Source organism: Lagenorhynchus albirostris, chromosome 2, assembly GCF_949774975.1.
Source record: "Lagenorhynchus albirostris chromosome 2, mLagAlb1.1, whole genome shotgun sequence".
NCBI classification, from domain to species: domain Eukaryota; kingdom Metazoa; phylum Chordata; class Mammalia; order Artiodactyla; family Delphinidae; genus Lagenorhynchus; species Lagenorhynchus albirostris.
In genome coordinates, this window is record NC_083096.1 from 33049464 (window position 1) to 33076953 (window position 27490).

Below are 27490 nucleotides of genomic sequence, written 5' to 3' on the forward strand. Positions count from 1 at the left end.
TGCCAATCCGCCCCTCCTCGTCCTGCCTCAGGGCCCGGGTACCAGAGGGACAGGAGAGGGCCCTGGGCTGAGACATTCTGATGACAGCCAAACACTGGCCTTTTAGGAGGTGCAACAGCCCAGCCTACTGCATGCCCAAAGAGAGAGAAAATGGAATCCTCTCTGGATGGCAGGCAGGCCCAAAGGGGCTAATCTCACTCTCACACCCCTCCTGTTCTCCCCAGATTGGGTGATAGAGAGTAGAGGGCAAAAAAGGAAAGACCTGAGGGTGCCTGTTCTCTGGAGGTTAGAGACCTTCCTCCCTCTGGGCCACAATTTCCTGGGGCTTTTGCTGCTGCTCTCTGTGTCAGAGGGTCTGCCCTGTGCCTGCTGGGAAGTAACCAGGGTGGCGTGTTGCCGGTATCCTGGTTCTCCAGGGGAGCGGAAAAGGTGGGCAGCAAAGCTGTTAGAGCAGCCAAGGAAATAAGTGGCCCTCAACTTCACTTTGTCCTGAATGAATCCTGGTGCAGATACAGCTTGTGGGAAGCAAGCCAGTCTCCCTGGTGGAGACTCAGTGGGATGAGCAGCCTGGCACATTTGCTGCCTCTTTGTAAGGCAGTGTTAAGGTCTTTGTTTATCCCTCTCGCAGACAGCACCCTGCTCTCGCCTCAGAGGAGAACAGGAATTAGAGGAGCACAGCTGGGAGGGTGGCTCCCCCCTGCAGGTGCTGGCCAGGGTGGGAGCGCACACCCAGCTCCCAGGTTACCGTGGTTGCCTGAGACAGCTCCACCCGGATGTGGATGAGCTGGTTCTGCAGCGACTCCTTCTTGTGTAGCAGCTTCTCTGGGTAGGCAGGCTGGTTTCCAAACATCTCCAGTTCCTGATGGGTCCCCATCAAGGCACTTTCCAGGCTCTCCTGAAGAAAGGCAGGGGAATGGCTATGAGCGGCCTTCATAGCTCCTCTCCTGGGCTTTCAGCAGCAGAGGCCTGAGCCCTAGGGGTTCAACCAGGCAGCTTAGTGGAGGTTTCCCTCACACTGGCTGAGGTCCCCAGAAGAGCTTCAGCAGGTCTGATTAAGGGCAGGACAGAAATTTAAGGAGGGGCAAATCTTCATCAGCTTAGTCAGGATGGAGATAGCAATCTACACCTTCTCTGGGCCAGCCCCCCCGTCTGCCCCACTCAGGGCCACCCCATGGCTCTCACCTTCTCAGCTCGGAGCTGCTGCACCAGCCGTTCCTGCTCCCTCACCACCTTGTTCTGCTCACACAACTTGCCCAGCAGCTTCTGGGGGCCCCAAGGGGGAAGGGAGGGAGAAAGAAGGGAGTGAAGAACACGGTTTGATGGGGACCTGGGAATTGGGTTGGCAGGGCCTGGCCTCTGGATACCACCTCCTCTTCCCTGCCAAGGAACCCTGGGCCTTCACCTTGACCTTGGAGGCTCCTGGGAACAGGAAGATGGTCTTCACCTCGGGGGACTCTCCAAAGACCCATTGGGAGGGGAGACAAATTTATTCTCTGAGGAAACGAGTCAGCTTGAGAGGGGAGAGGGCTGAGAGCCAAACGTTAAGCTTCTGCACTCCCATCCTCTTGGGGTTCCAATTCACAAGAGGTTCAGGAGATAACACGGCCTCGCCTCCTGGGCCTCCAGGTGTGTATGAATCAGAGGCACAGGCCGGTTTCTGAACAACAGTCTTAGCAAAACCGCTGAACGATGTAAACTGGTTCCCTAGTCCCACAGGACCCTGATCTCCCCTCCTCCTTCCAGAGCCTCAGGATGGCTGACGGTGGCTCCCTCTGAGGTCTGGTCCTTGCCTGTACAGAGCGTCTCCCCTGCCTGCTGGGCAGATCTGCTACCTAGGCAAGGCAGGTTAGGCCAAACTTGTCTTCTGGGAAGACCTGTGCTTTCCTGCGTCCACACCTTTATCCATGCCACTCCTCAAATACCCGCTTGGCTACTTTCTAGTGGGCCAAATCTTGTCCTCTGGGCCCTTTATTTCAAGGCCCGGCTCACGTGCCACCTGTTTTGTCCCCGGCCTCCAGCAGCCCACGCGGTCCCCCTACCCCGCACTACTGCAGACCCTGTTACAGTCCGCTCAGCACATGAATCCTGTGCTGCCGCCTGCTGCTCCCTGGGCCTCCCACTGCCCAGAAGCTCCCTGAGGGTGGAGCCAGGCCTCATTCTTCTTTCCAGGCACCTGGGGACTACATGCTCTACCTCCTAACGAAGTCTGTGCTCCTGAAATAAGCACAAGCCAGCGCTGTAGATAAGAGGGCCTCGAACTCAGTGGAGAAACACACACAGCCATGGTGGGAGGTAGGGGTGAGTGGTAAGAACAAGAGGAGGCCCAGGCAGAATGTTGTCTTTGCGGTGAGAGAGGACAGGAATGAAAGGTATGAAGGGCCACAGGAGATGAGAGATGGACGGAGGAGAAGCCCCCACGGAGGAGAGTGAGGATGAGAAGGGCAGCGGGAGGGGCTGGAGTGGACAGAGGCAGCGGGAGAGCTGTTCTTACATCTGTGTCTTGCTCGTTTAGCTTGTAGGTGTGGAGGCTGTCCCGGAACACTTCTGGGTATGGAGGGACCTGCAGGAACAGGAAGGAGGCCGGTTACCACAGCAGAGGGCAGCCCGGGCAGGGCACGCAGGGACGGGAGCGCTGACAGTCTCGCTCCGTTCCTGCCACCGACCACAGTCCCATCGCCTCAGGCAGCATCTGTTCTGGGGACCTGGGCTGAGCTATAGTGCTCTGCCCCCTGGCCGGAAAGCGTGGGACAGCCCGGCCTAAGCTCCGCCCCAACCGTCCTGGGCTGATTCTGGAGGTAGAGATGCTGCTCACTCGTGCTCTGTATCTCCTCTCCGCTAAGGTCTAAAATCTACTGCCAAGAGGGGCTCCAGGGCTGTGTAGCTCCCAAATGGCTTACTGGTAACAACCATGAGAACAAGAGTTAAGTCCTGGCTGTTCTGATAAGGATAAGACCTGGGAGAACAGAATGAGCATTGGAAGAATCTGAGAACGACCACCCTACTAGATGGAACGCCAGCCCCAGGGCTTGTGCCTCAACCAGAAGTGCCTCTGAGTCCAGCAAAGGCGCCTGCCCTTGGTGTCACATGCAGCAATGAGAGCACACTCTACACAACTCTGTCGCTGGACGGTTCCATATCACACCCGTCGTGTCCTTCACCCCAACAACTGTTAAGAAGACCCAAACATGAAAGAGAAGTCCTGAACGCTAAAAAGCAGCCTGCGATCCCTGCATGGCGTGAGATGTCAGTGCGGGCTATTTCGATGGCCTGGGAAACGGGCCTGGGTTCACCCATGAACGTGAAGAATGGGGGAGACACAGTGAAAAGAAAGGTGGGAGGCCAGGCTGAGCCTGGGAGATGAGGCCTGGCAGGTGAGCAGGCGGAGTGGACTCATCCCTGATGGGTGGACGCGACCATGCACAAGCAGCTGAAAAATGGTGTTGACAGGGACCATGCTGCCAGGCAGAGGTCTTACTTGCATGAAGAGTTGGGCCCTGGGGGAGGAGTTCTCCACCATGCGGTTCACCATACTGATGAGAGTCTCACTCTCACTCATCTGCAGCAGAGGAAGGAACAGACGATTCAAACTCAGACCCACAGAGAGATGTCTCCCCACGCCCGCCTGTGCTTGCTTTCCAGGAAACAGGAAAGGACAGCTCCTCCTGAGGCCTCCAGCATCCTCTGCCTGGCCTTGCCCATCACTCACCCTCGTGAACTCCATCTCAGGACCCGCACTGAAGTTGCCCTTGAGGAAAGCCCACAGAAGGGACCTGGGAGGCCACCGTGCCCTCGCTTGTGGCTCTGAAGAGGCCCCAGCCCAGTGACACCTCCCCAGGGCGCCTGAGTGTGGTGGGTCTCATCCCATTGGGCCGGCTCTCATTTCTCACACTGGTTTGGTCAAAGACCACACAGGCAGTTGGAAAGTCCGATCTCCCAAAATCTGAACTAAATGAAACAACGTTAAAGAAAATGTGACCCGGCTCTTTGGATGGGCCGTCACATTGGGAAGGCACAGGTCTCTCTTCCCAAACCCTGCCCACCTCTGCTCTAGAGTAGAAAGTATTGCTAAACACGGTTTCCAGAGCTGGGCTGGTAGCATCCATGCCAATCTGGGATGGCGCCAGGGAGCAAACAAGGAGGCCAAAGCAAGTAAGCCACGTTAAAGGGACACCAGAGATTGGAACACTGCTCTCCCAACACGTTATCCTTATGCTTCAAGGATCATCAGGAACATGGAGGGGGAAAGACTATTTGCCAGATGAAAACGAAAGAGAGAGAGGAAGGGTGAGGGAGAGGGACAGGGAGGGAGGGAGGACGAGCCAACCAAATCAACCAGGAATGCCATCATTTCCCCCACTGGTTCCAGTGTGACAGCGTCAAATGTAAACATATTAGGGAGTGTCCTTGGCCATGTCCCTTTAACTCAATGGATCTCCAGGAGAAGGCAGCAGAAGACAGAGGGGAGTTGTGCAGGAAAAGCTTCTTGGGGAGGGGCAGTGAGTAAGGGAAGGGACGGAGCCACCTTAGGGCAGATCTTCTCAGGTCACAGTTCAGGGAACCCCCACGTTTTTTGCCCTTGTCTTCCCAATCTTTGTTGGACCCACACCTATTTCCCTCTTGCCCTGTTTAGGCGGCAGCCCCAAAGCAGCCTTGCTTCTGCGCGCTGTACAAGACAGGGCGAGGGGCACCCCTCCACCCCCATTCACAGGCTCTAGAGCATTTTAAAAGGCTTTCCTAGGATCTGATTTTGCTACTTCTTTAGCCCAGTTGGGAATTTTTTCTATGATATAAAGTGTGATTTAAAAGGCTTTTAAAAGAGCAATCGTAATATGAGGTTGAGTCTTTGCAAAATGGTTAAAAGTCAACAGTATATCAACCACATTTTCTGTAAGGATCTGAACTCAAGTCAGTGCTCATCTTCTTAGAGCCTGTGCACGCGCATGTGCGTGCGTGCGTGTGTGTGTGGATGAGATTGTGTTTGTTGTGTATGGGGTGTGCCAGTGTGGTGTATGTGTGATTGTATGTGGTACGTGTATGTTTATGTTGGCTGCCTGTGTGTCATACCTGTGTGTCCTGTGTGTGGTGTTTATGTGTATGTGTGGAGGACAAGGCAGATGTACCAACACATCAGGCTTTGAGAGGGCAAGGGAGGCCCAGGCTCTTCTTGGTCACCCACAGATCTCATTCCTTCCCCAACCAGTAGATCTAAAACAATAGAGGAAGCAGGGGTCTTCTCACCCTGGCCTGCCCCCATACATGCTATGGCTTTCAGGATCGTTCAGCCCATGTGGGCCTTGCCTCTAGGAGGATTCCTGTGTGCCACCTTCTGTCTCTCCGAAACGTTAGAGAAATTTCGTGAGAAAGCACCTAACCCAGCACCTTATACACAGCACTGGGGTCAAGAGTGGTCAATTAATATTTTTGAGTTTTGGAAGAAAAAGAACAATAAAATAATCATAGTAGCAATCACTAGCCCTCATCAAGGCCTGCCAAAGTGCTCTCATATACATTCTCACTCGACTCTCCCAATAACTCTGTGAGGTAGAAAGGGCAGGTCCTACAACGTCCGTCTCATGATTGAGAAAACAAAGACCCAGAGAGACCAAGGTTTAAAAAAAAAAATCCCTGTAAATGGCACAGCTGGAACTAGAGTGCAGTGTCTGACTATGTTCTGGACTCTTCTTATCATACAAGACTGCCTTTTAAGAGTATTATTGTTTATCTAGGAAGAGGTCCTCTGAAAGGTTATTTCTGAAGCCCCCAGCCCCTCTGTGAGGGAAGAAGCCCCCAGGAAGGGGCCCTGCCATCTGCACTGAATGCTTGGAAAGCCAGCAGTGTGGATGGGCTGCGGGGAGGAGGGCCTGCCGGGAGTCATCCCCACATGGACTAGAATGCTTACGGTGTCAACACCACATGCTCCTTCTGGGACTAAGATGCAATGTTCTTGAGGGCCAGAAGCCATCACTGCTGATTAAAATGTGTATATCATGCTTCCCAGTACCCAAGGGCTCCCATGAGGACGACCTCACTGAGACACGGAGACCCTGTGAGATGACGGTCACATGGCTTGTGACTAGAACCACCAGCATTTGCAGCCACGTCCTCTGATACCAAGTTTATGGTTCTCTCTACAATGTTAAGAGCACAAAGTCATCCTGATGAGGTTCAACCCCAGCTTCTTCACATGTTAGATGTTTCCTCAGCTGTAAACCGAGTCAAAAGCTCAGAGTCATATCCAAGCTCTGTTGTTCACTGGTTGTGTGTCCTTGGCGTGTTATTTGATCTCTCTGGGCTTTAGTTTCATCATATCCCCTATGAAACGGGGATAATAACAATACCTACGTTGCAGAGTTGTTATAAAGGTTAGGATCTGTGAAATGCTTAGAATGGTGCAGGGCATGGAGGAAGCATCCCATTACGGTAAGTGCTGCCACTATTATTATTATTATTACTAACATTATTCTTTCCACCACCCCAGGCCGCCTCCACCTGGATCTGGTACACATCCAGGTCCCCCATGATTTGTAGCACAGATCTGAATATGAGTATGTGCTCATACAAACTGCCCAGCATATTGACCCCTGGCCTGTCTAAACCCAGTATCACAGCCTCCTTAGTCTCAAAAGGCAAGGTAGCCAAAGGTGAGAGCCCAGGCAGCCGATTGCTTTCATCACTTGGGGACACTCATTGCCTCTTCAGGGTGCTCATCTGTAACACTGGATTGATGACACTCTCTCTGCCTACAGCACTGAGTTCTCAGGAAAACATGAGCCGTGCATACAAAAGAACTTTGCAGAGGAACTAACATATATACCGAATTACCATAATTTAAAAAATCAGTGCAGGGCAGGTCTGTGGTCCTTCGCTTACAAAATGTGGAGTTTAACCACAACCTGTGGAATAGGATAGGCTAATTTCCCAGATTCAGGCTGAACTAAATCCTTAGCCTCTTAGGCCCCAGCACAGAGCTCCTCCCTGTCTCTGCAACTCTATCCAGCAAAAATGCAAATTCCCGCCTGCCCCCTGGGGGCAGTTCCATCTGGGTCGAACAAATAGGCGGTGACATTAATTATTCATGTGGTAATTTACAATTCTCCTTTCCCCAGGAAACTCCCAGCTGCTCTAAAGGGCTTTGCAGAGAAGGGGTGTGAAGGTGCAAACCAAAATATAAGCCACTTTGTTGTGTCCCGGTTTTTGCCAACAAAGGTTGTCAGATGGATGGGGGATGAGAAGGCGGGGAGGAGCAGGGAGACGTGAAGGGAGGGCAGGGGGATGGTAAGGGGCACCAGCTCTGCCTACCTGCTGATCCAAATACTCTAGGTTTCTTTGCAACTGAAGGTCTAAAAGTTCATCCTACCCGGAGCCCGAGGCCCAACGGCAACACAAACAAACAGGAACAGGACAAAAGAAAACAATAAAAAGGAAGCAAAGCAGTTAAGAGTTAGCTGGGCAACGACAAACAGAGGCCTCTCTGGCCTTGAGGAGTCTAGGGAAGGGAGGGGGGAAGGGTGCGGGCAGCCACAGAGGTTGTCTGCTGGACAAGCCCAGCGAGAGAAGCGACACACTCCGAGGCTCCTGGGTCGGCCTGGCCCTGCCCTGGGAGAGGGAAGCACCACTGAAGCCATCTAGTCAGCACTTCCTGGAGCTTTTTCTGAGTTTTCTGGAAAATCCACTGTTTCCAGATGGGTGCATTTGCTGTGTGTCTTGGCTATAGAGTTTGGACACCGGCAGAGAAGACTCAGAGAGAGGGGCCAGTGACAGGCCGTTGGAGACAAGGATTCTGCCTGTTGGTTCCAGTGGTTTTCCCCAGCTCCCCAGGCGGAGCATCTGCATCGAGTTCTCCAGGTGGAGACCGAAATCCTCAGGAGAACAAATTCCCGGAAGAGACACAAGTAGAAAGGGGAGTGAAAGTAGGAGGAGACACAGTATAGAAAATCTTTTCTTCCTCAATCCGGCTTCTAGTCTCTTTCCCCCAAAGTGACATTCCAGGCAAGGACGAGCTTGAAGCAAGTATGCTTAGGGGTAAGAAGACTAGAAGATCATGCCTGATTTGGGAGCTCTAGCTTAACTTTTCTTCCCAGCCCATAGCCTAAGCACCCTGTCCAGGCCCCTCTGCATGCTGGAGAGGAGTTGTTCTGAGACTGAGAGAATGGGGACGTTTCACGCTTCCAGATCTTGTCCCTGCTCCTCTGCCCTGTGTCACAGAGGAGGAGGGGTAACTGACACCACTCTCTATATTGGTGTTAGAGTCCAGGCCGGAGGGAGGAGGTATCCAGAGGCTGCTAAAGACCAGACGGGCCAGGCACTGGGCACAGAGCATCCCTGCGTCTGCCCTAGTTTGGCCCCGCCCTGGGAGGAGAGGTCCTGAGGGGAAGTGGAGTGGGAGGAGAGGACGTACCATCTTATCGTGGACCGTGGGGGATGGTGGGTAGTTGTAGGGGAACAGTCCTGCAGGGACTGGCCGCCTGTCTCCCAGGTAATCATACTGGAAGAGAAAGGGGATTGGAGAGGTGAGGGGGTCCGGCTGGGATATGGACTTCCCCACCAACTGAAGTTCAAGGTTAGGGATGTTTGTAACCTGTCCCGGAGCAGATTTCAAACTAAAATGGACAGCCTTTAACCATTGCAATATCCTTGCAGTGATCTGTCCAGGTCCTCAAGATTTGAAAAAATAGAACCCTCTCTGTCCTCTTATATAGAATTAGGGCTCCTGGTACAGTCTGGGGATGGGCACAGAGAGCAGTGTTTCTACTCAGGGGCAAGGCAAATCCCCCAAGGCAGCTCTCCTATGGACAGAACCGCAGGGCCAGTGGCTTCCCCTGGGCAGCATCCCTGGTCCTGCTGACACAGCCCAGTGACCCCATGTCCCCAGATGCCCTTGCATCCCCACCTCTTCTCAGCAGATCGTCTTAGGCTTCTGGGGGATCTCAGGGGCTGAGGAAGGAGGGGAAGGCTGGTGGCTCACCTTGGGGGAGCTGATGGATCGCCTCATCACATAGGCAGCAGGGTCAGCATAGATGTCCTCACTGCGAGGTGGCAGCCGCTCGAAACGGGCACTGGGTGAGCGGATGGGGGAGAAAATGCGGGCGCGGCTGTAGGACCCATGGCTTGGCGAGCGGGGCACAGAGTGGGAACGGGGCTGCAAGGACAGGCGTCGCAGGGAGCCGGAGGCGGCATCCAGTTCATCATAATAGACAGGCTGCCGGGAGGGGCTGGGGATCCAGGTGGTACCATCCTGCCGCCCATAGCTGGCAGGCTCCTTCCACGCACGCAGCTGGAAGGCGGGGCCGCCTCCATTCCGGAAGGAGTGCCGCTTGTCCTCCAGGGCCCAGGGTGGGCTGATCCGATCGTAGGCCGGCATGGAGCAGATGCTATCCGGCCGCACGCCTGGCGGGTAGTACTGGTAATCATCAGGGTACTGGGAGGAGTAGGGGCTGTAATACTCAGGGACCCTACGGGACACAGGGTAGAACCTAGAGGGACTGAGACAGAGAGGACTTTGTAAGGAAGCCAGACAAAATGGGCACGCCCCCAGCCACCTGCCCGTGCCCCAGCCCCTCCTCCTTGTCCTCCAGCCTAGAGTGGGGTCTGACGAGGTGAATGGTGCCCTAGGCTGACCTTGCGAGCATACGGGGGCGCCCACTGCCCAGGCACGGAGGCCTGTTTCCAGAAGTGCAAGGAAAGACCTGTCCTCAAAGCTCTCCCCCTCAACCAGTTCCCTGAGGCCAGAAATTTCACCATTCAGAGCTTCCATCTTTGTCTCTTTGTCTCCCTGGGGAGAAACTTTAAGCCTTATTAGCCATCTCTATCTCAGCATGAACCAATTTATCAGATTCTTTCCAGAGAGGCTGAGAGCAGAGAGAACACTAGAGTGTACCAGGCACCTGGAGGGGGACAACGGAGGAGGGACAAAGGGATGCCTTCGCTGATTTTATGATCCTGTCAAGGAGCCAACCAGTCCGTTCCTGGGACTCAACCCTAGTGAGGCGCTCTCCCCAGGGCAGGGCAGACCACCACAGTGAGCTGCCCTCCCAGACCCCCAGGGAAGGAGCGGCAGCCCCCCTTGCCCTGATGAACACAATCAGGTCCAATAAATGTCTTCAAATACTTGAGAGCCAGTCACTGGATAAAGAAGTAAATTGGTCTACTGGGAAGAACTAGGGCCAATGAGTGGCAACGGTTTTCTTTTTAAAAAACTGCTTATAAATAATGGCTTGCAAACAGAGCTTCAAAGACGCAGCGAGCTGCCTTGGCAGTTAGTGAGTCTCGCGTTGGTAGAGACACTGGACGCTATACAAGGGTGGGAAGCACGGACGGACGTCTGGCTGGACAGCTTTAAAGGCCCCTCGCTGCGACTGCCTGCATGCTTCAGGCCGCCCAGCGTCCTGTGGGAGGCACTGGGTGCTCTGTCCCTTCCTCTGAAGTAGGCAGAGACGGCAAGAATCAGGGGCAGGGGGCAAACTCTACAGAGGGAACCATGGGGTTAGTAAGCATCTGGGCAAGCAGGGAATCCTGGGGTTTTCTTGGTTTCCCAATTCAGCCTGGCTTCCAGAAGGTTTCCAACAGAGGGTGCCTCCCTGTCACTCCCCCAGCCCCAGCCCCCAGCCGGAACGCCATCCCCACTCCACCCCACCCCACCAGGCCTCACCTCCGAAGATCTTCAGGAGGGGGCACCCCTCGGCGCAGGTTCACCCACTGCTGAAGCTGGTTCATGGAGCTCTTGCGCTGGGCGATTTTGTCGGGGTTGGCACGTGGGGGGAAGCTCCGCCGTTGCCCCCCACTTTCTGAGTCCTGAGGTGGGAAAGCTGTGCTCCCCGGCCGGCTCGGGGAGCTATACTGCCAGCCGTTGGGCTGGGTGGGCCGCTCCCCACCTCCTGGGACCCTTGGGCCCTCAGGGTAAGGGCTGCCCGGGTCTGAGGCTGGTTCTGGTCCAGCGTGGACACCATTGGCTTTCACCAGAGGCTCGCTCTTGACGTCAGGCCTCTCAGGCCTCCTCTCCACCTTCTCGCAGCCTCGGCCATCACCCTCTCCTCGAGTCTTGGCCTCTGGTTCAGGCTTGGGAAGGCTGTTTTGGGGGGGTTGGTGGTGGTGTTTGCTGGGTGGGATGTTCTCAGAGTCTGGCTTCTCGTGGCTGTGGGATGCCAAGGGAGATGTTGTAAGGGACTCCAGCCCAGCGTGGAGTTCAGGTGGGGGGAAACTGGGAAGGAGAAGAGGAGTGGAGAAGGATGGACAGGAAGGCAGTGATGGAAACAGGGTTCAATGAATTCCAATTCTGTTTCCTAAATCCTACCATTTTATATACTTGCTCCAGCCTGGGCAATTATAAAGCGTAATCCAAGCTTGCCTGTGCACATGTGCTCGTCTTGCCCTGCTGGTCTCCTCCTCGTGTGTCACCCTCCGCTCCCTTCTGCTGAAACTCCTTGAGTCCAGCCTCCTAGCTATGGCCGAGACTAACCTCACCCAGACTAGGTGTCTCCTGTAGTCTGTTCCTGATCCAGCCCCCGTCACTTGGTGTGCACTACACACTATGCATAATCGGAACCATCCTTGGTGTCTCAGCTACAGAGGTTTGTGACAGGTCAGCCCTCTCTCCTTTAGAAAGTTACTTAACTTCCACGAGTCTTGGGCTCCTCGTTGGCAGGCTGGGTAGGACTGTGTGAGATCAAACATGGCAGGCGCACCAGGGGCTGAAGCCGTTGCCTCCAACTTCACAGGCATAGAGAGAAGCTAGTTCCCCTCCCAAACAAGCATCTTCTAGGACTTTCTATGAGAGTATAAGCTCCATGAGGTAGGAGCTTGTCAGACTTTTCCTACCTTGTTTTCCTGGCACCCTATACACATTTCTATTTACAGTAAATATTTATGAAAAGAAGGAGTGAAGTTCTGGAATTCCACCCCTTGGTCAAAGCAAAGATGGAATCTCATGACAATGTTTTCGCTACACCTTCCCCAATTCAACATAGTCAAGCATCCTTGTTGAGACACTGCTTGGTAAACGTTTTCAAGACAGGTACACGGACTTGGAGTCTATACCGTAAAACTTCCTTCTGCTGGATCCCTGCTAACATCTAACTTAAGACTCAATGCCCGGTTCAAGTAGAGACAGGTGCTGAGACTGCGGGTGATGACGGGGTGAAGTGACAGGAGCGTCACGTGCTGAGTGCTCGCTGCATGTCAAGCATTCTACCCACACTATTGAGTCCTCACGACAACCCTATGAGGTAGGATTATAATTATCGTCTCTGAGGGTCAGGGGTTAAGTAACTTACACTCAGGTCACACAGTGGGCAAGTGTTCCAGTTGGGATTCAAACCTGAGTCCCACAAAGGCTGTATGCATAACAAAACGAGTGAATGACCCTGGTCTTTGGCTCCTGGCCAGGCCCGCATGGAACCTGGCTTCTCTCTTGGCCTCCACCAGCTCAGAGAGAAGAGGAGGAGCTGCCCAGGGGAAAAGAGACTACAGGCTCCGAATTCACTTAGCCAGCCTCCCTGCTGGGAGGCAAGGAGTTGGTTCACATGTTCTCAGAGGTTCAAGTCCACGTGCTGGGCTCAGCAAGGGCACAGAGATGGGCACCTCTTCACTCCTCCTCTCTCTCTAATAGCAGTCCTCACACCTATGCCCGGTCCCCGGCACTCACTTGTGACGTGCAGCTTGGGGCGCTGACTTCTGGGCTGGGGGGATCTGTACTCGGGCAGCCTCCCCCATGGCCTGGATCCAGGCCTCCTGCTCCTCGGGGCTCTCGGCACTGAAGAAGTAGGTGCGGACCCCGGCGTGCTCAGCCTGTGGGGAGAGGCAGTGCGTGGAACTGTCCCCAGCCTCGTCCACCCAGCACACAGTCACCTGTGGGGAGAAGACACCCACGCCCACAGGGCAGGTGGTCAGGCAGGTCATTCCCCTGACCTGCGGCTCTTCGCCCCATACGGAGCTCGGGGCAATGTGAGGAGGCCCCCAGCTGTCCCAAGTGCCCCAGCTGGCACCCACGTATCTGCCCCGACTAGCTCTCTGGACACCACTAGGCAGCCCAACAGGCAGGTAAGCTGACCTGCCCCACCTGAGGGACAATTACCTTGCCCGCTCTCCCATCAAATTCCATGCTTGCTTTGAAGGGCAGTTACCCCGTGCCCGGGAGAGATGCCCCCCTACCCCAACCACATGCCAGTCTCGGCCCCAGCTCAGCCTCCGAGAAGCTGGCACTCTCTTCCGCGCAGCGGGACAGCGCGGGCACACGGGGGGCATGCACAGACGGTCAGAGCACGCTACCTAGTTGGCGGCTGCAAGCAGGCGCAGCAGGCGGTAACCCAGAAGCGAGCTCCTGTCCAGAGGAGGGGTCCTCACGCGGCCAGAAGGAGGAGAAGCAGAGAACAGGTCAACCGAACACCAGAAGGAGAGACAGGAGACGTGACAGGAATGTCGAGGAACAGAGGGAAGTGGGGAGCTATTCAGACTAGCCCCTTCTACTCAGTGTCACCACTGGGACCACGGCACCCAGCAAGGCTCAGGTCAGCCCACCAGGAGTGGGGGTGGACAGCGTGCACCCGGCAAACCTGGGTTGCTCGAGGAGAGAAGGCAGGGCAGGCAGCCCAGTGCTAATCCTAGCTCTGTTCCCGACCAGCCCTGCAACTGTAAACAACTCGAGATTTTGCTCTGGCCTTAACTGATGCATCTGTTTGATGGGGAGGGTCCAAGAGGAAAAGACGCTCCAGTGCTGGATCCTTTCTGGGGTCTCAGAACACTTCCTAGGTGAGACCAGTCTCCCAGAAAAAGCAGCTAGCCTTGTTCATCCCATTCAACATGAGAGATCCCAAAGTGTTTAAGAGTCTCCGATGTGAACTTCACTTTGGCCTATGACCCCTTGGGTGCTAAATCCTGGGTCTCTGGGGGTTGGAAGGAGAGAAGACAGGGCTCCTCTGACCAAGCCCCAGGGTTCTCCTAAGCAACAGTGTCAAATCCACACCCTTCGAGTGCTTTCCCAGCCGGACCTTCACTTTTCCTCAGCACCTTCCCCAGCACGTGTCTTTGCACAGGAGCCATTACCCAGTGAGGGGGCATCCTACTTCTCTAAGGACAGAGACGGGCCTCCTTCCTCTGGATCCCGGCCAATCCCCACCCTCCAGCAGAGCTGCCCAGCAGGTAGGCAGAGACAGGGAGGTGCTGACGAAAAGCCAGTGAAGTTTTAAAGAGGGATCTGGGGGTCGAAACTGCACAGGGAAATGGAGAGCAGGGGCCCAGGCAAGCCCTCTGGGGTGGAGAACACAGGGTTATTGTAGAGGGGAGAGACACCCAGGTGGGACGAGTGGGTGTGTCCAGGGCTGGTAGGAGTGGCAGCAAATAATTACTTTGCTAAGCATCCCGTGAGCATCCTGTGTGTGCAGAGCTCTGCTCTGGGCACCAGTCACAGGGAAGCAAAGACATGCTCTTAGCACTCGAAGAGCTCACGGTCAAGCTGGAGGACAAAACATACCCATGGGGAAACAAGGAGAGAGCAAAGGCACGGGAACAACAGCTGTGACAGGAGAAGGCAGAGGGCCTGGGAAAAGACAGGGTGATTGATGGGGAGCCAGGAGGGGGCACCAGCCTGGAAGCATGAAAGGGGACCAGAGAATTGAGGGAGGTGCCCCCATGGACGAGCCCACAGAGCCCCCACGGGGCTGTGCAGGGACAGAGGAAGGCCATTCAGCAGCAGGCTGGGTGGGAACAGTGCTGGCTCATTACTGGCCATCTGAGGGTTTCGCTTGGTGGCCGCAGCAGGACAAGCCTCCCATCTGTCTCATCTCCCCTCCCTTCCCTGGGGAAAGGCCACTGAATAGCCACAATCCGAACCTTTTGTGGGCCACTGAGCACAGCCCTCCGAGTTGGGTTTTAAAGAGGCAGTGCACTCCTCAGGGGAAAGGGAAGGAGAGGGGCTGATGGGCACAGAGATCTGGGGTTTATGGAGGGGTGTGTCAGTCACCGGGACGTTGTTCTAACGGGGCTGCCGGCAGAGCTCCCGAGCTGGAGTGTGTGTGTGTGTGTGTGTGTGTGTGTGTGTGTGTGTGCGCGCGCACACGCACGCAGGTCTGGAGGGGAAGGGTAAGACAGGCTGTCTGACTGTGTGGGGGTGTGTGCGTGTCTGTGTAGAGCAGGCCTGTTTGTTGTTGGTTAAACAGCCTGTTCCTATTTCCCCAGCTAAAATCCGGCTCCCTGGAGCCAGTGTTTTATTGATTATTCATTCTGCAGACAGGACCCTTGGAGGCTGGAAACTAATTATGTGCCTAAGAAGTCCCTCTTTGTTCCCCGGAGCAGCATTATGTGTCTGCCCACCTCTCTGTGGCCAGGTGACCAGAGCCCAAGGACAGAAAGGGCAGAGTCTCTGGGGCCCCAGGAACTCAGATGCTGCCCTCGAGTAGTAACCTGTGGGTTTTCAGGGTCTTGGACAGCAATTCTCAACTGGGGGAGAGAGGGCTTTGTACTAAGAAGATGCATGGTTGAGATCATAATTTTATATTTGGAAAATGAAAAAGAACCTATGATCTTTGCATCACAAAATACAAAAAGGGCATGGAATTTTCATTGTTTTTAATGGGCCGTGAATTTTTAAATGTGGAAAAACACTGGCCTAGGATGAGACAGCTGCAGTCCCGTCTTTGATGGGTGGATCCCCCAGGGGTTCCGAGCAGTGGCGCTGAGCACTGCAGGTGAGGCCATCTCCCTGGGCCCTTATTCCCTCAAACTGTGTCTCTGTGAGGTTTGTAGCTTTCAATTATAATGAAATTCAATTCCTAACTTTCTGCAAAGATTTTTTTTTTTTAAAATTAGAGCAGGTCGTTTATGGAAACTAAAAAACACAGGCGTACAAAACCCATTTTACAAGGTGGCAAAAATACTAGGGTGCTGGCCCATGACAAGGGCTGGAGAGGGGACAGGGTGCAGGCAGCAGGGCTGAAGGGCAAAGGGATAAGAAGGAAAGTGGGGACAAATGACAAATTGAGGGCCCTTGCATGGGCCGGTGCGAACGCGCCGTACACTGAATAGTAGTGAACAACTTACATCTGAGACCCTTTGAGTAAGTTTGACTGGGGGTCTAGTTCCCTGGGCCCAAAGTGGGGAGGAAGACTTTCCAGAATGGATCTTAGAAACCCACCCGGCCACAGTTCCTGCCTCTGCTGTGAGGGATTTCCTAGGTGCCAGGCCACCGGGCAGAGGGTCCATGGCCTCAGCACATAACTAATTCTCCCCCAGGAAAGACTGTGGTACCACTGAAGCTCATCTCTACAGGCCCACCCTGGGGAGAGAAGAGGAAGGGGTCCCGGCACAGCCTCACAACAGCCTGCACTGAGCCCAGGGACCGCTGCCTGCTCCCCCCAGTACTACCACTTGGGGTTCCTGAGGAGGTGGCTCTTGATCCTGTTTCATTCTTATATGCTCTAGAGGAGCCGGCCTCCCGCCCCTACCTGACCTGGGAGAGGAAGGCCAACTGACCTTAAAGGTATGTTTTCGGCTGATGTTGTCTGAGGGCTGCACCGCAGCCACCCGGAAGCTCAGGAGGGGGATGCTGCCCAGGACGCTCTCCTCCTTCTCGTCTGTCAAAGGAAATAGAGGCACAAGTGAGATATATGTGTGCGGGGGGGAGGGGAGGGGGGTGTGTCAGCCCTATTAGGATAAATACCAGCAAATATCTGTTACTCGTCTACTATTCGTCAGGCACTCGGGGCCACCACACAACCACACAGGGCGTGCTCTGCACAGCGAGAGGCACACTCCCTGGAGCTGGGGAGCGTGGCAGCCCTACAGGCACTGTTCTAGACTTGGGGACTGTAGAGGTGAATGCGAGTAGTAGTGCCCACCCTTGGGGAGCTCACATTCCAGTATGGAAGCAAACAAGCACAGAAGAGCCAACATTTTGGAGCGCTTGCTATATGTCAGGCACTGTTCTAAGTTAAAGGCTTAATGGATTTAACCTGCCCAACAATCCTATGAATGGGTACTCATGATCTCCATTTTATAGGTAAGGAGATTGAGACACAGAACGATTAAATAACTTGTCCAAGGTTACTTAAGTAGAAAGTGGTGGATTAGTCTTTAACCCAAGAAGTCTGACTTTCGAGCTCTAGCATTCTTAACCTCCCTGCCATCCACAGCGCCTCTCCAAACAAGGTGATCCCAACAGCGACACGGGGAACAGGATATAAGGGGATGGGGCGCGGTAGAGGGGACGCTCGCATCTTCGGCTCGGGCCCTTCCGGGCAATTGTCTCTAAGGTTCTCCTAGGCACCTGGCAGCTTGCTTTGTCTTCTGACTAGACCCCTCCCCTTTACAGTCCCCATGTCTGCACAGAAGACACGGCCCTGCATGGCCCCCCGCCCTCTGATCCCCAGAAGCAGGTGAGCAATCAGGCTGCTGCATAATTCATCCCGAATCTCCAAAGGAGCCTGAGGGATTAGCTGGTCAGGCCCCCAGCTATCAGCAGGAGACCGAAAGGGTAGGGGTGCCGTGTGGGAACCACGAGGTTGGGGCTAACGATGAGGCCATGGCAAGACCCTCCCCACTTCCCTGGCATAGCTCTTTATTCCTGGGTCTAGAGACCCTGTAAAACCCTCAGCTAGGGTTCCGAAGAAATCTCACAGGGCTTACAGACTCCACGAGCTCCCCTTCTCCCCTTACTCGTCACTTGCACAAGGTCCAGTTTCCTGGACAGACCTCGGCATGGTACCCAGAGGATGGACTAAGCTAAAGGGACAGGAGGGCTGGGAGCCCAGAGCTTCTTCAGGAAGGCAGAGGCCATCATCCGCAGGAGGAGGTGGGCCCCCTGCCTGGCTGAGTCCAGGCCAGTGTCTAGGGGTCTCCTGAGAGCACCTCTCAGTGCATAGTGACCCTCCATCTCCATGCCGCTTGAGTTCAGAGCTTCTTAATGTTCTCCCCTCACACCAGGCCCAGAGTGTCTTCCCTGCAGAGACCCTGGTTTTCCCTCCAGCTTCTGTTATACTCTGGCTCCTGTGCGGCCCTACATCCCGGGGCCCAGCCTGAGCAGATTCTTCTCCCTCAATCTTGGGGTTTCCTCTGTGACTAGACCCTGGACGTGCATCCCCTTCCTGATCTCTCTCCTTGGGATTCAGGTGCCTCAGGGCACAGGAACAGCAGTGTTCTAAGCGGGGGTGGTGGGGGTAGGGGGTGGGGGGGTGGGGGGGGTGGTCACTAGGTACAACCTTTGTTTGCCAAAGTTAATGATTCAGTGAATTGCTCCCAGGAGACCTGGAGAAATCAGAGATCTGCCATTCCCAGGGCATGGAGGAAAAGGAAACAGCCACTCTTGCTGCTAGATCATTTTATCCTCTCCTCAGCGCCCAGGCCTCGTTGCACGGCATCAGTGTGACAGAACCGTCACTGTCATCAACCCTCACTAGTTCCTCCCTGCCCTCCTTGACATATTGTTGCTGTACATACTTTAAAAATAACTTCCTAGAGGCTGCTGCACCAAAGTTATAAGAGTTTTGCCCTCCTTTCTGTGGGGGAGGAAAGGGAGTGAGTGTTGGGGTGGGCAAAGGGGGCAGAAGCTGGGGGATAATCATTTACTCCACATTCATTGAGCACCTACTATGTGCCAGGTGCTGTTTTCAGTGCTGTGGATACAGCAGTGAACAAAACTGACCCCAAAATCCTGCCTACACAGATCGGATCATACATTCCAGTGGGATGGGGGAAGCTCAACATACAAGGTCCAATTAGCAGGTGACCTGCTAGTGATGACCAGGGACCCTCGTCTTCTTCCTCCTTTTCTTTTCCCACCCACGCCCTCCCCCGGACTTCACCCTCTGTCATCTGACTGTCTTGTTCATCCACCACACCACCCACCAGGGCTTAGAACTCTGCCTGAAATCTCGTAGGCACTCAGTAAATATTGCCGAATGTGAAATGAGTGAGTGAATGCGAGCTTTGTCTTTATCCCCTGTCACGTGCCACTGGTGCCGGAGACCACAGGGGGGATACGTGCCCCCCCACCCCCAACATCCATCAGAAACCGAGCCCTGTGACAGGGCAGAATGAGAAAGAGGGGGCCCTGGCTTCCCACAGCCCCTGCCAGTGCCAGGCGCAAGCTCACCTTTATAGTAGAAGAGGCAGCGATCCACCAGGACGAACCAGCGCTTATTCCACTGCTTAACCCCGGAGCTGGCCTGCAGGAGAAGTGGGGAATAGACAGGATAGTCTGTGACCTGGGCCTGGGGAGGTGGGTGTGTGCAGTGGAAAGAGTGCCGCACTCATTATAAGGACATCCTGCCTCTGTTTGCAGCTCTGTGACTAACAAGTGGCAGCAACCCCCAAGAGCCCTCAGAGGCAGGGAATGACATTACATTATTGCCTGTGACCTTCCACCTCTGTCATTCTGGGCCTCAGTGTCTCCCCCAGGGGAGATAAACAGTGCAGCGATGAGCCAGAAAGAGTGAGCAGAAGGTCCGGCAGGGATAATGGCCAGGTCAACGAGGAGAACTGGACCCCTAGACGTAGAGGAGACATCCCCCTCCCTTCATAGCAAGAGGGCCCTGCTGACTGAGCCACTGGGTTGCTCTGATAGGGTTGATGACAGCATATTTCAAAGTCATTGCATCTGCCCATCAGGAGACCTGGCTGAATTCCCAAATATAACACTAATTTCTCTGTGAGACTTTGGGAAGATACTCAACCTCTCTGAGCCTTTATTAAATTAGGAGATTTCGCAGAGATATACCAAAATAGGACCTGGAGGGACATAGCAAAATATACATGGGCTGTTATAACTACAGAGGCATTACAGCACTATGAGGAGAAAGCAGGGATGCAGTGGGCAGAATGGAATAGGAGGCCTCACCTGCTTGAAAAGCCAGCCTGCCTTGGTGACAGGAGCACTGGGGTTCCGCTTCATGGAGTGCGAGCGCTTGCCAAAAGCGATGGCCTTGCGGGGCGTCCGGGTGGCCTAGGGATGCAGAGAGCAGCCAGCTTAACTCTTCCTCTCCTCCTTCCTGCTCCACCAGCAAGGGAAGCTGCCCTTGGTGGGAGCTATCCCTCTCCAGGGCCCTGGGGGCCCTCATGTTAAGAGGCCCAGGTGAGAAGCTTGGATCTCTTACTAACTCAAGGGCATGGCCTTTCAATTCTTTGCTCTTTCTCTTATCTCTAAAATGGGGTTCAAAATTATAGTCCTACCTGTCTCACAGCGATGTGTGTTTTTTGCTTTTTCTTAAGGAGAAAATAAGATTTTTCATTTCACTCCTGGCCTATCCTTCTCTACTGGCCTTACTCCTTACCTCTTTCATAATGCTTTCTCAGACCCATTCAACTTCAAGTAAATTCCCTATGTCATCATCTTCTCCAAGCCCAATTCATTCTTTTTTTTTTTTTTGCTTTTTTATAAGTGTATTTATTTAATTTATTTATTTTTGGTTGTGTTGGGTCTTCATTGCGGTGTTGCGGGCTTCTCAGTGCAGTGGCTTCTCCTGCTGTGGAGCACAGGCTCCAGGCGTGCATCAGTAGTTGTGGCACATGGGCTCAGTAGTTGTGGCTCGCGGGCTCTAGAGCGCAGGCTCAGGACTTGTGGAGCAGTTGTGATGCTCCGCAGCACGTGGGATCTTCCCGGACCAGAGCTCGAATCCGTGTCCCCTGCATTTGGCAGGCGGATTCTTAATCACTGTGTCACCAGGGAAGCCCCCTATTCATTCTTGAATGTCCAGCACACCACAGAGCAGGGAGGATGTATGGGTGTTCTCCTAGCTCCTTATTGCCACTGGGACTTCCCCACATTCTGGCAACAATCTCTCTTTCTCGAAGTATCAGTGATCTTTCACTGTTTAGCCCTTCTCACCACTATCAGCTTCTAGCTTCTTTTTTCAGAGTCTAAGGATTTTTTTTTTTTTTGCGGTACGTGGGCCTCTCACTGTTGTGGCCTCTCCCGTTGCAGAGCACAGGCTCCAGACGCGCAGGCTCAGCGGCCATGGCTCACAGGCCAAGCCACCCCGCGGCATGTGGGATCTTCCCGGCCCGGGGCACGAACCAGTGTCCTCTGCATTGGCAGGAGGACTCTCTACCACTGCGCCACCAGGAAAGCCCGAGTCTAAGGATTTTGATATCAGTCATCCTCTCCATTCTAAATCTTGCCATCACTGTGGACAATTTCATTGTTCCACAGTGAGAGGGAGGATGACCCATCCAGTGGCCTAACTTTAAACTACCTTGATGTCCTCAAGTCCAAAATCCTCCACTTCCAGCCCAGCCACTCACTCCCATGGCAACACCTTAGACTTGGCCAGCTCCCAAGCCCCTGTCAATTCTCATATCCCTATCTTCTGAGCACAGCATCCCATCCTCTGGGCTGTCTCACTCCATCCCTAAACGACACCAGCTTTTCTACTCCACTGAGATCCCCAACTCCTCAATACTTGCCTTTTTTTCCTGGATCCATGAGCTACCTCCTGGTGTTAGTTGTTTCCCTACAAATAGGCCCCCTGGTGTAATAGATGAACCGCACTGTCCAACACCAACACCCTATCCAGTGCCTTTCCACTTGATCTTCTCTGAAACTCTAAATCCCCGATTAATCAAATTAGCCACCCTCCCTGCACTCACAGACAGACTATAGTGCTGCTGGAGAACAATCACACCACAGTACAGATGAGCCCACCGTGGCCTCTCAGTCCCCTGCGCTCCGCTGCGCACCCTCACCTCTCTCCCGAGCCCAGCGACCTGCCCGCCGCTGCCTTCCCCGCGGTGGCTTGGATCCGCCCCCACAGAGAAAATTGAGGTTGTCAGACACGCGCTTCCTCAATTTCACACCCTTTTACCCAGAAAATTACTGCCCTTACCACTCTCCTTGTCTCTTTCCCTTCAATGTCAGAAGAAGAGGCGTTTTCCTCCTTTCCAAGGCTATCGGGCCCAGCCTGCTGTCTCCTCTGAGACTTGCTTCATTGATAACCTCTCAAATCTGTCTTCATGTTTTCCTCCTCCACTGGCTGCTTCTCCTAAGCAAACATGCTCAGCTCTCTTCATCTTAAAGCATCCCTCTGTCTGTCTGTCTCTCTCTCACTGTCTGTCTCTGTCTCTCTCAGTCGTTCTCTCTCCTCCTTCTCACTGTCCCTCACGCACCCACACACAGCTGACGGCCCCCTCCACCCTCCACCAGCTGTCCCCGTCAGGTAACACCTTCCCTCCCTTCCCTCTCTTTCTCCTCAGAGATAGGCTGCTGGGAAGAGTCCTGACTTCCTCTCCTGCCTTTACTCCTAAACCTCCTCCACTCTTTTCAGAAATGGTCCCTGCGATGTCAACTCAGGCCACTCAGTCCCTGACATCCTTAAGCACCGATAATGTGAACCTTTCTGTCCTTCCCGGAACTCTTCTTTTGGTTTCTGGGGCACTATTCCTTACTCTTCAATATTTGCATCTGTGGCCAGTCCTTCTCAATCTCCACCTCCACTCTAAGTGTTGACAGACCTCAAACTTACGCTTTTAGTCTCGTCGTACATCGTGCCTGTGTAATGTCATCCATACCCATTGCCTCAGCTGCCAGCAATATGCTGAAAACTCCCTAATCTATATCTAGATTCATTTGCTAGAATGAATCTAGATATAGATTCATTTGTCCCAGTCCATTTGCTCACTAGTTGTCCAACTAGGATTAAATAAGCGCAGAACCAAACTCATCCTCTTTCTAACCAACTGGTTCTTCCGTAGTTCTCATCTCAGTGACTGGGCCACAATCTACCCAGTGGCCCAAACCAGAACTCTGAACAAGCTCACACCATCCCCTCCTCCCTCCATTCCTCCACACCACCATTTACGGAGGGCTGACAAGTCTGTCTTCTTAATGGATCTCAAGCCTGTCCTTTCTTCTCCAATGCCGCTGTTGGTGCCTCACGGGTTGTCATCTCTTCTGCTTAAAATTTCTCACTACCTCTCGTCACTTAGGAGAGAATTCCAATCCTCAGCACAGCACACAAGGACAGGTCTACAAGATCTGGCTGGGCCACCACCCACTTTCTGCCACTCAACCGGAAAGGCACCACCGCTGGTCATGCCAAACTCCGAGTGGTTCTCTCCCATCTCCCTAGGGCTTTGCTCACCACGGGAGGCGGGGGAACCCCACTTCCCTTGTCCACTACCAAATCCCAACTCATCCTTCACAGCCTAGTGCAGGCCCCCCTAGTCCCCGAACCCCCCCTGTTCTCCCAGACTAGTTGTTGCTCCCTCTTCTCAGAAACTTCCCATAGTCTAGAATCTGTCGCACTGCAACAGAACTGTGGACTTTCTGTCTCCCGTACGAGACTGGGAGCTCTTTGTAGGGAGAAATTTTGTTTTGTTCATCTCTTTATCACCAGAGCCTAGCAAGGTGTCCAGCTATCAATAAGCACTTAATAAATACTTGTAGAAGGAAGGAAAGAAGAAACTGGGGTTTATCATAAAGTACCTCCCAAACTGGAAAATGAAATTATTTTCTGTACTTTACTTGTAAAAACCCACATATAATGGCAGAGATCAGCCATCTGAAGAAGGCATCCACCACCCTCAGAATATGTAAATCCTAAAATCTTTCCCTTTTCTCTCAGTCCGTCATCTGTCATAGTTTCACCTGCTCTCTGCAGCCTAAAAGCTGCTCCCTGCCACTTCAGCCATTCCCCTGCCAACCCCTCAGTAATACTCTAGCCTCCTTATCTTTCTGCCACAGCTTCCCAGCAACCCTCAACCTTAGGTCAATGCAACCATCTGCCAGGCCATAGCATTGCTGGAGAAAAACCACACACACCTGTGGATCAGAGCCACACGGATTCAGTCTATGACCTCAGACGACCCTTCAGTATTATTGGGCAATATTCCAAATGTTCCTTGTTGACCACTGACCCTTGGGCTTATTCTGAAGCCCCCCACCCCCCAATGCCTCTCTATCAACCCCACTCTTCTCAGCAGAAAACCCTACCTCCTACTTCCCTGCAAAAGTTGAAAACAACAGGTGGGAGCGTCTTGAACTTCCTAGCCCCACCGCCACGTTTCACGTACCTATCTTACACAGCCTCAGGAAGAGGGCCCCTCCCCTATCCAGGCTGACAGCACCTTTGCACCTGACTCCTGTCTCTACACAAACATGACTCATTGGCGATGCCCTTTCTCCTGAAACTACCTACTGGGTCATTCCCCTCCTACCCTTAACACTTTGAAACAAAACAAAATAAACAAAGAAAACCTCCCTGCATCTTGCATATCTCCTAGCTGCTACCCTCCACCCCTCATTTCCCTTCACGGTCAAGTTTCTTTAAAAAATTTTTTTTGAAATATTTCAAACATTTCAGAAAAGAAGGGACTAAATCACCACTGCATGTTGTTTTCTTTCCCTAATAAAACATAACAAATAGAGCTGAAACTCCCTTTGAACCCACTCCCCAATCTCATTACCTTTTCTTCCTTCCTAGAGGTGACCACTGACCACAAATTAGTACGCCTGTCCATGGTTATATGTCTGTACTGCAAGCTTATCTATAAAAACGCTGAATTACTTTTCATGTTTGTACATTTTACATAAATGATACCATGTTTTTCATATCCTACAACTTGCTTTTTCCTCAGCATTATGTTGTTAAGGTTCATCCTTGTTATACAGCTCGCTCCAGTCCATTTTTAATTTTTGGAGAGTCCTCCATTGTATGACTACACTCCCATTTACTATCTAGTTTCTTTCTTTCTTTTTTTTTTACGCGCAGCCCTATCTAGTTTCATAGAAGAGCAGTTTTCTACTCTTCAGTGTCCTGTATCCGCCCTCCCATCTCCTCTTAAGCCCTCTCCAGCTTGTCTTTGTCTTCTGTGCTCCTCACACCACTGAACTGCTCTTATCAGGGTCTCCAATTACCACGATGTTGCTAAACCCCATGGATACTTTTAGCCCTTATCTTACTGGACCTCTTTGCAACATTCTTCTCTGATTACTTCCTCCTGATGGTCTCTTCCTTCCTCCTCCTTTCTGAGCACCCAATTGCCATTCTTCATGAGTTATTCTTCTTTCGCTGTCCCCCTAGATCAGTGGTTCTCAGTGAGGGTGGGGCAATTTTGTCCCACAGGGGGCATTTGACAATGTCTGGAGACATTTTTGGTTGTCACAGGGTGGGGGCTACTGGCATCTAGTGGGTAGAGGCCAGGGCTGCTGCTCAACATGCTACAGAGAAAGAATGGTCCCACACTACAAAGAATTATCCAGCCCCCAATGCTAATAGTGCTAAGGCTGAGAACCCCTGGTCTAGATGTTGGTCTTCTGTATGGTTCTGGTCTGAGCCCTCTTTCCTCCCCACTCTCCACTTCCTGCATCACGTCACCTGCTCTTTGGAACCTGCAGAAAAAAGTAAGCAGCCTAATACGTTTCCTAGGATTCCTCCCCAGCAGCTTGCGTGGGGGACCGGACTTACCCGGACACTGGGCCGCTCTGGAGGGACCTCGGACACCATGTTGTGGTTGGATAGGTCACTGTTGGCGGTAGTTGGGCGTTTCCCACCTGTTTTATTGGACATGTCCAAGGTCGATCTGATTTCAAGTTGACCAAAAAAGAAGTGACTAGTGAGACCAAGAGACAATGGGTGCCACCCATCCCTTTTCCCAACCCTGCCCTTCACCGTTCCAGCATTCAGCACAAATTAGGTCCCCTCAGTGCTCCCGAGGGGTCCTCTCAGCGGCTGCCGCTGCTTTTCCGAGATTATATGCCAGTAACCCTGGACAGTCTCCTCTTTTTTTCCTGCAAATTTATCTTAAAAACCTAGACCCTAGGACTCTGGAACTCGGCCTGTGAGAGTCATTTAATTATCTTTTTTTCCTTTCATTTACTGAGCCAACATCAGAGGAGTTAGCATTTGGCTCTCGTGGTCATAGTGGATTCCCTCACTGCTCTCCTCAGAGGCCCCTGGTGATTGATATGCCAGCCTCAGACATGTCTCACTCCTTTAGCTCGGCCCATGGGAGGCACTAACCTGGGACCTGCAAGATTCCAGAAAAAGTGGTTGAGGGTATCAAGCCAGATGGGTCTCAGGAGTTTCCAGTCCTCAGAACTGAGGTGAGCGACCCTAAACCTCTCCTGCTCTCCTTTCTGACCCCCACTCTGTCCGCTGCCCTTCCTCTTCCTAGCTACACAGAGGCAGCGGGATGATGGTGGTTAAGGACAGAAAGGCCAAACAGCAAGTAAGGGGTAAACGTACATTTTCAAGTCAAACTTTTTGTTTTCCTCTGGGACCTGGCCGGTCAGTGGGTGTAGAAATGTGTTCCGTCTTTCATTATGGCTGTGGAGGCAAAAGAGAGAGAGAAGCTGTGGTCAAGACGAAGAAGGCAGAGACACAGGCTAAAGGGTGGACAGGCCCTAGGCAGTGACAGGGATGGCGACCACACAGGAGCTCGTTGCTCTGTCCTCCAGTGGGACCGTAAGCCGCAAGACAGAGGGCTGGGCTGTAGAAGGTCATTTGGGGAGGGGAGGGGAGGGGAGGGGAGGGGAGGGGAGGGGAGGGGAGGGGGCAGGAAGATGTCTTTCTGACAGTGTTAATTACTTACTAGAGATCCCCAGGCTGGAAAGAAACCCCACTTAACCCTTTCAGTGGCCATCCTGGGCATGTATGTGGGGGGCGGGGAGGGGCTCCAATAGTCAAGACTTGGTGTTTGGCTGTTTTCCTCCCAGGGACAACTCCTGCCAGGGCTCCACATAAAAACCGCTCACTCATTATTTGCTAAAAGATTTCTCTTGCAACCTTGGACTCCTTCCTCTCCTGCTCTATCTCTTTCTTCAAATGAAATGAGACATCCAGAAATTCCATCCTTGAGCTTGGGCTGGGCTCCACTCACACCCCAAGTCCAGGGCCTCCCCGTCTAGGGGCTACCTGACTAGCCGACACCTCAGGAGCTGTCCAGCATGGAGGTGAGTGCTGGCTCTCAGTCAGATCTAATTAAGGGATGCTGTGGCCGGGGAGGGTAGTGCGGACAGCCTGCCAGGAAGCAGGGGCGAACATGGGCCAGGGCCGGGGTCTGTGCAGAGGCAGATGGGAGGCTCCCTTGGGAGCTGTGGCTCTTCTGGCTGGCTGGCTTCCACGCTAGCTCCCGGTGGCTCTGCAGGGAGGTAAGGGAGGAAGGGCAGCGGACAGAGCTTAGGGAGGGGCTGGTGCAGAGGGTCTAAGCCATACATGGCAGCAGTTTGAGATGATTTCTGAAAGCAGAGGGCCACCTGGCAAGAAAGCTGTGGGAGATTCAAGCGTGCAGCCAGCGGGGGGCTGGAACAATTTTAAGGTCCTCTTCACCTACCCCCCTTGGGAGATACTGTGAGAGCCCAGAGCATGCTCAGTCCACCCCCAGAAGCTGGTGCCTGCACAGAGCCTACCAAGGCTGCACGGCGGCTTGTGGGTCTTAGTACCAGGCCACCACGCACGCCCACAGCAAAGGGCCAGCGCTCTGCTTGGCAAGTGGCAGGTTAGCTAGCACCAGGGGAAAACAGTGTGGTCCCTTCAGCTGCATGAGCGAAGTAAAACAACCTTTTGGAGAG

The 27490-nt window shown here is 53.3% G+C and overlaps 1 protein-coding gene across 1 annotated transcript in view; it reads right to left on the bottom strand.

Moving 5' to 3' along the window:
- The window catches only part of PLEKHA6 (pleckstrin homology domain containing A6), a 128509-nt gene that overhangs the window by 18468 nt on the left and 82551 nt on the right, over positions 1-27490 (bottom strand). The window contains exons 2-14 of the mRNA XM_060129179.1: positions 26166-26246; positions 25386-25500; positions 19823-19927; positions 19079-19151; positions 16462-16562; positions 12641-12843; positions 10649-11131; positions 8966-9482; positions 8399-8485; positions 3476-3556; positions 2492-2560; positions 1183-1263; positions 746-895 (exon numbers count right to left, since the gene is read on the bottom strand). Of these exons, the coding sequence (XP_059985162.1) occupies positions 746-895; positions 1183-1263; positions 2492-2560; positions 3476-3556; positions 8399-8485; positions 8966-9482; positions 10649-11131; positions 12641-12843; positions 16462-16562; positions 19079-19151; positions 19823-19927; positions 25386-25500; positions 26166-26246 (2146 nt within the window). The remainder of the gene's footprint in view (positions 1-745; positions 896-1182; positions 1264-2491; positions 2561-3475; positions 3557-8398; positions 8486-8965; positions 9483-10648; positions 11132-12640; positions 12844-16461; positions 16563-19078; positions 19152-19822; positions 19928-25385; positions 25501-26165; positions 26247-27490) is intronic.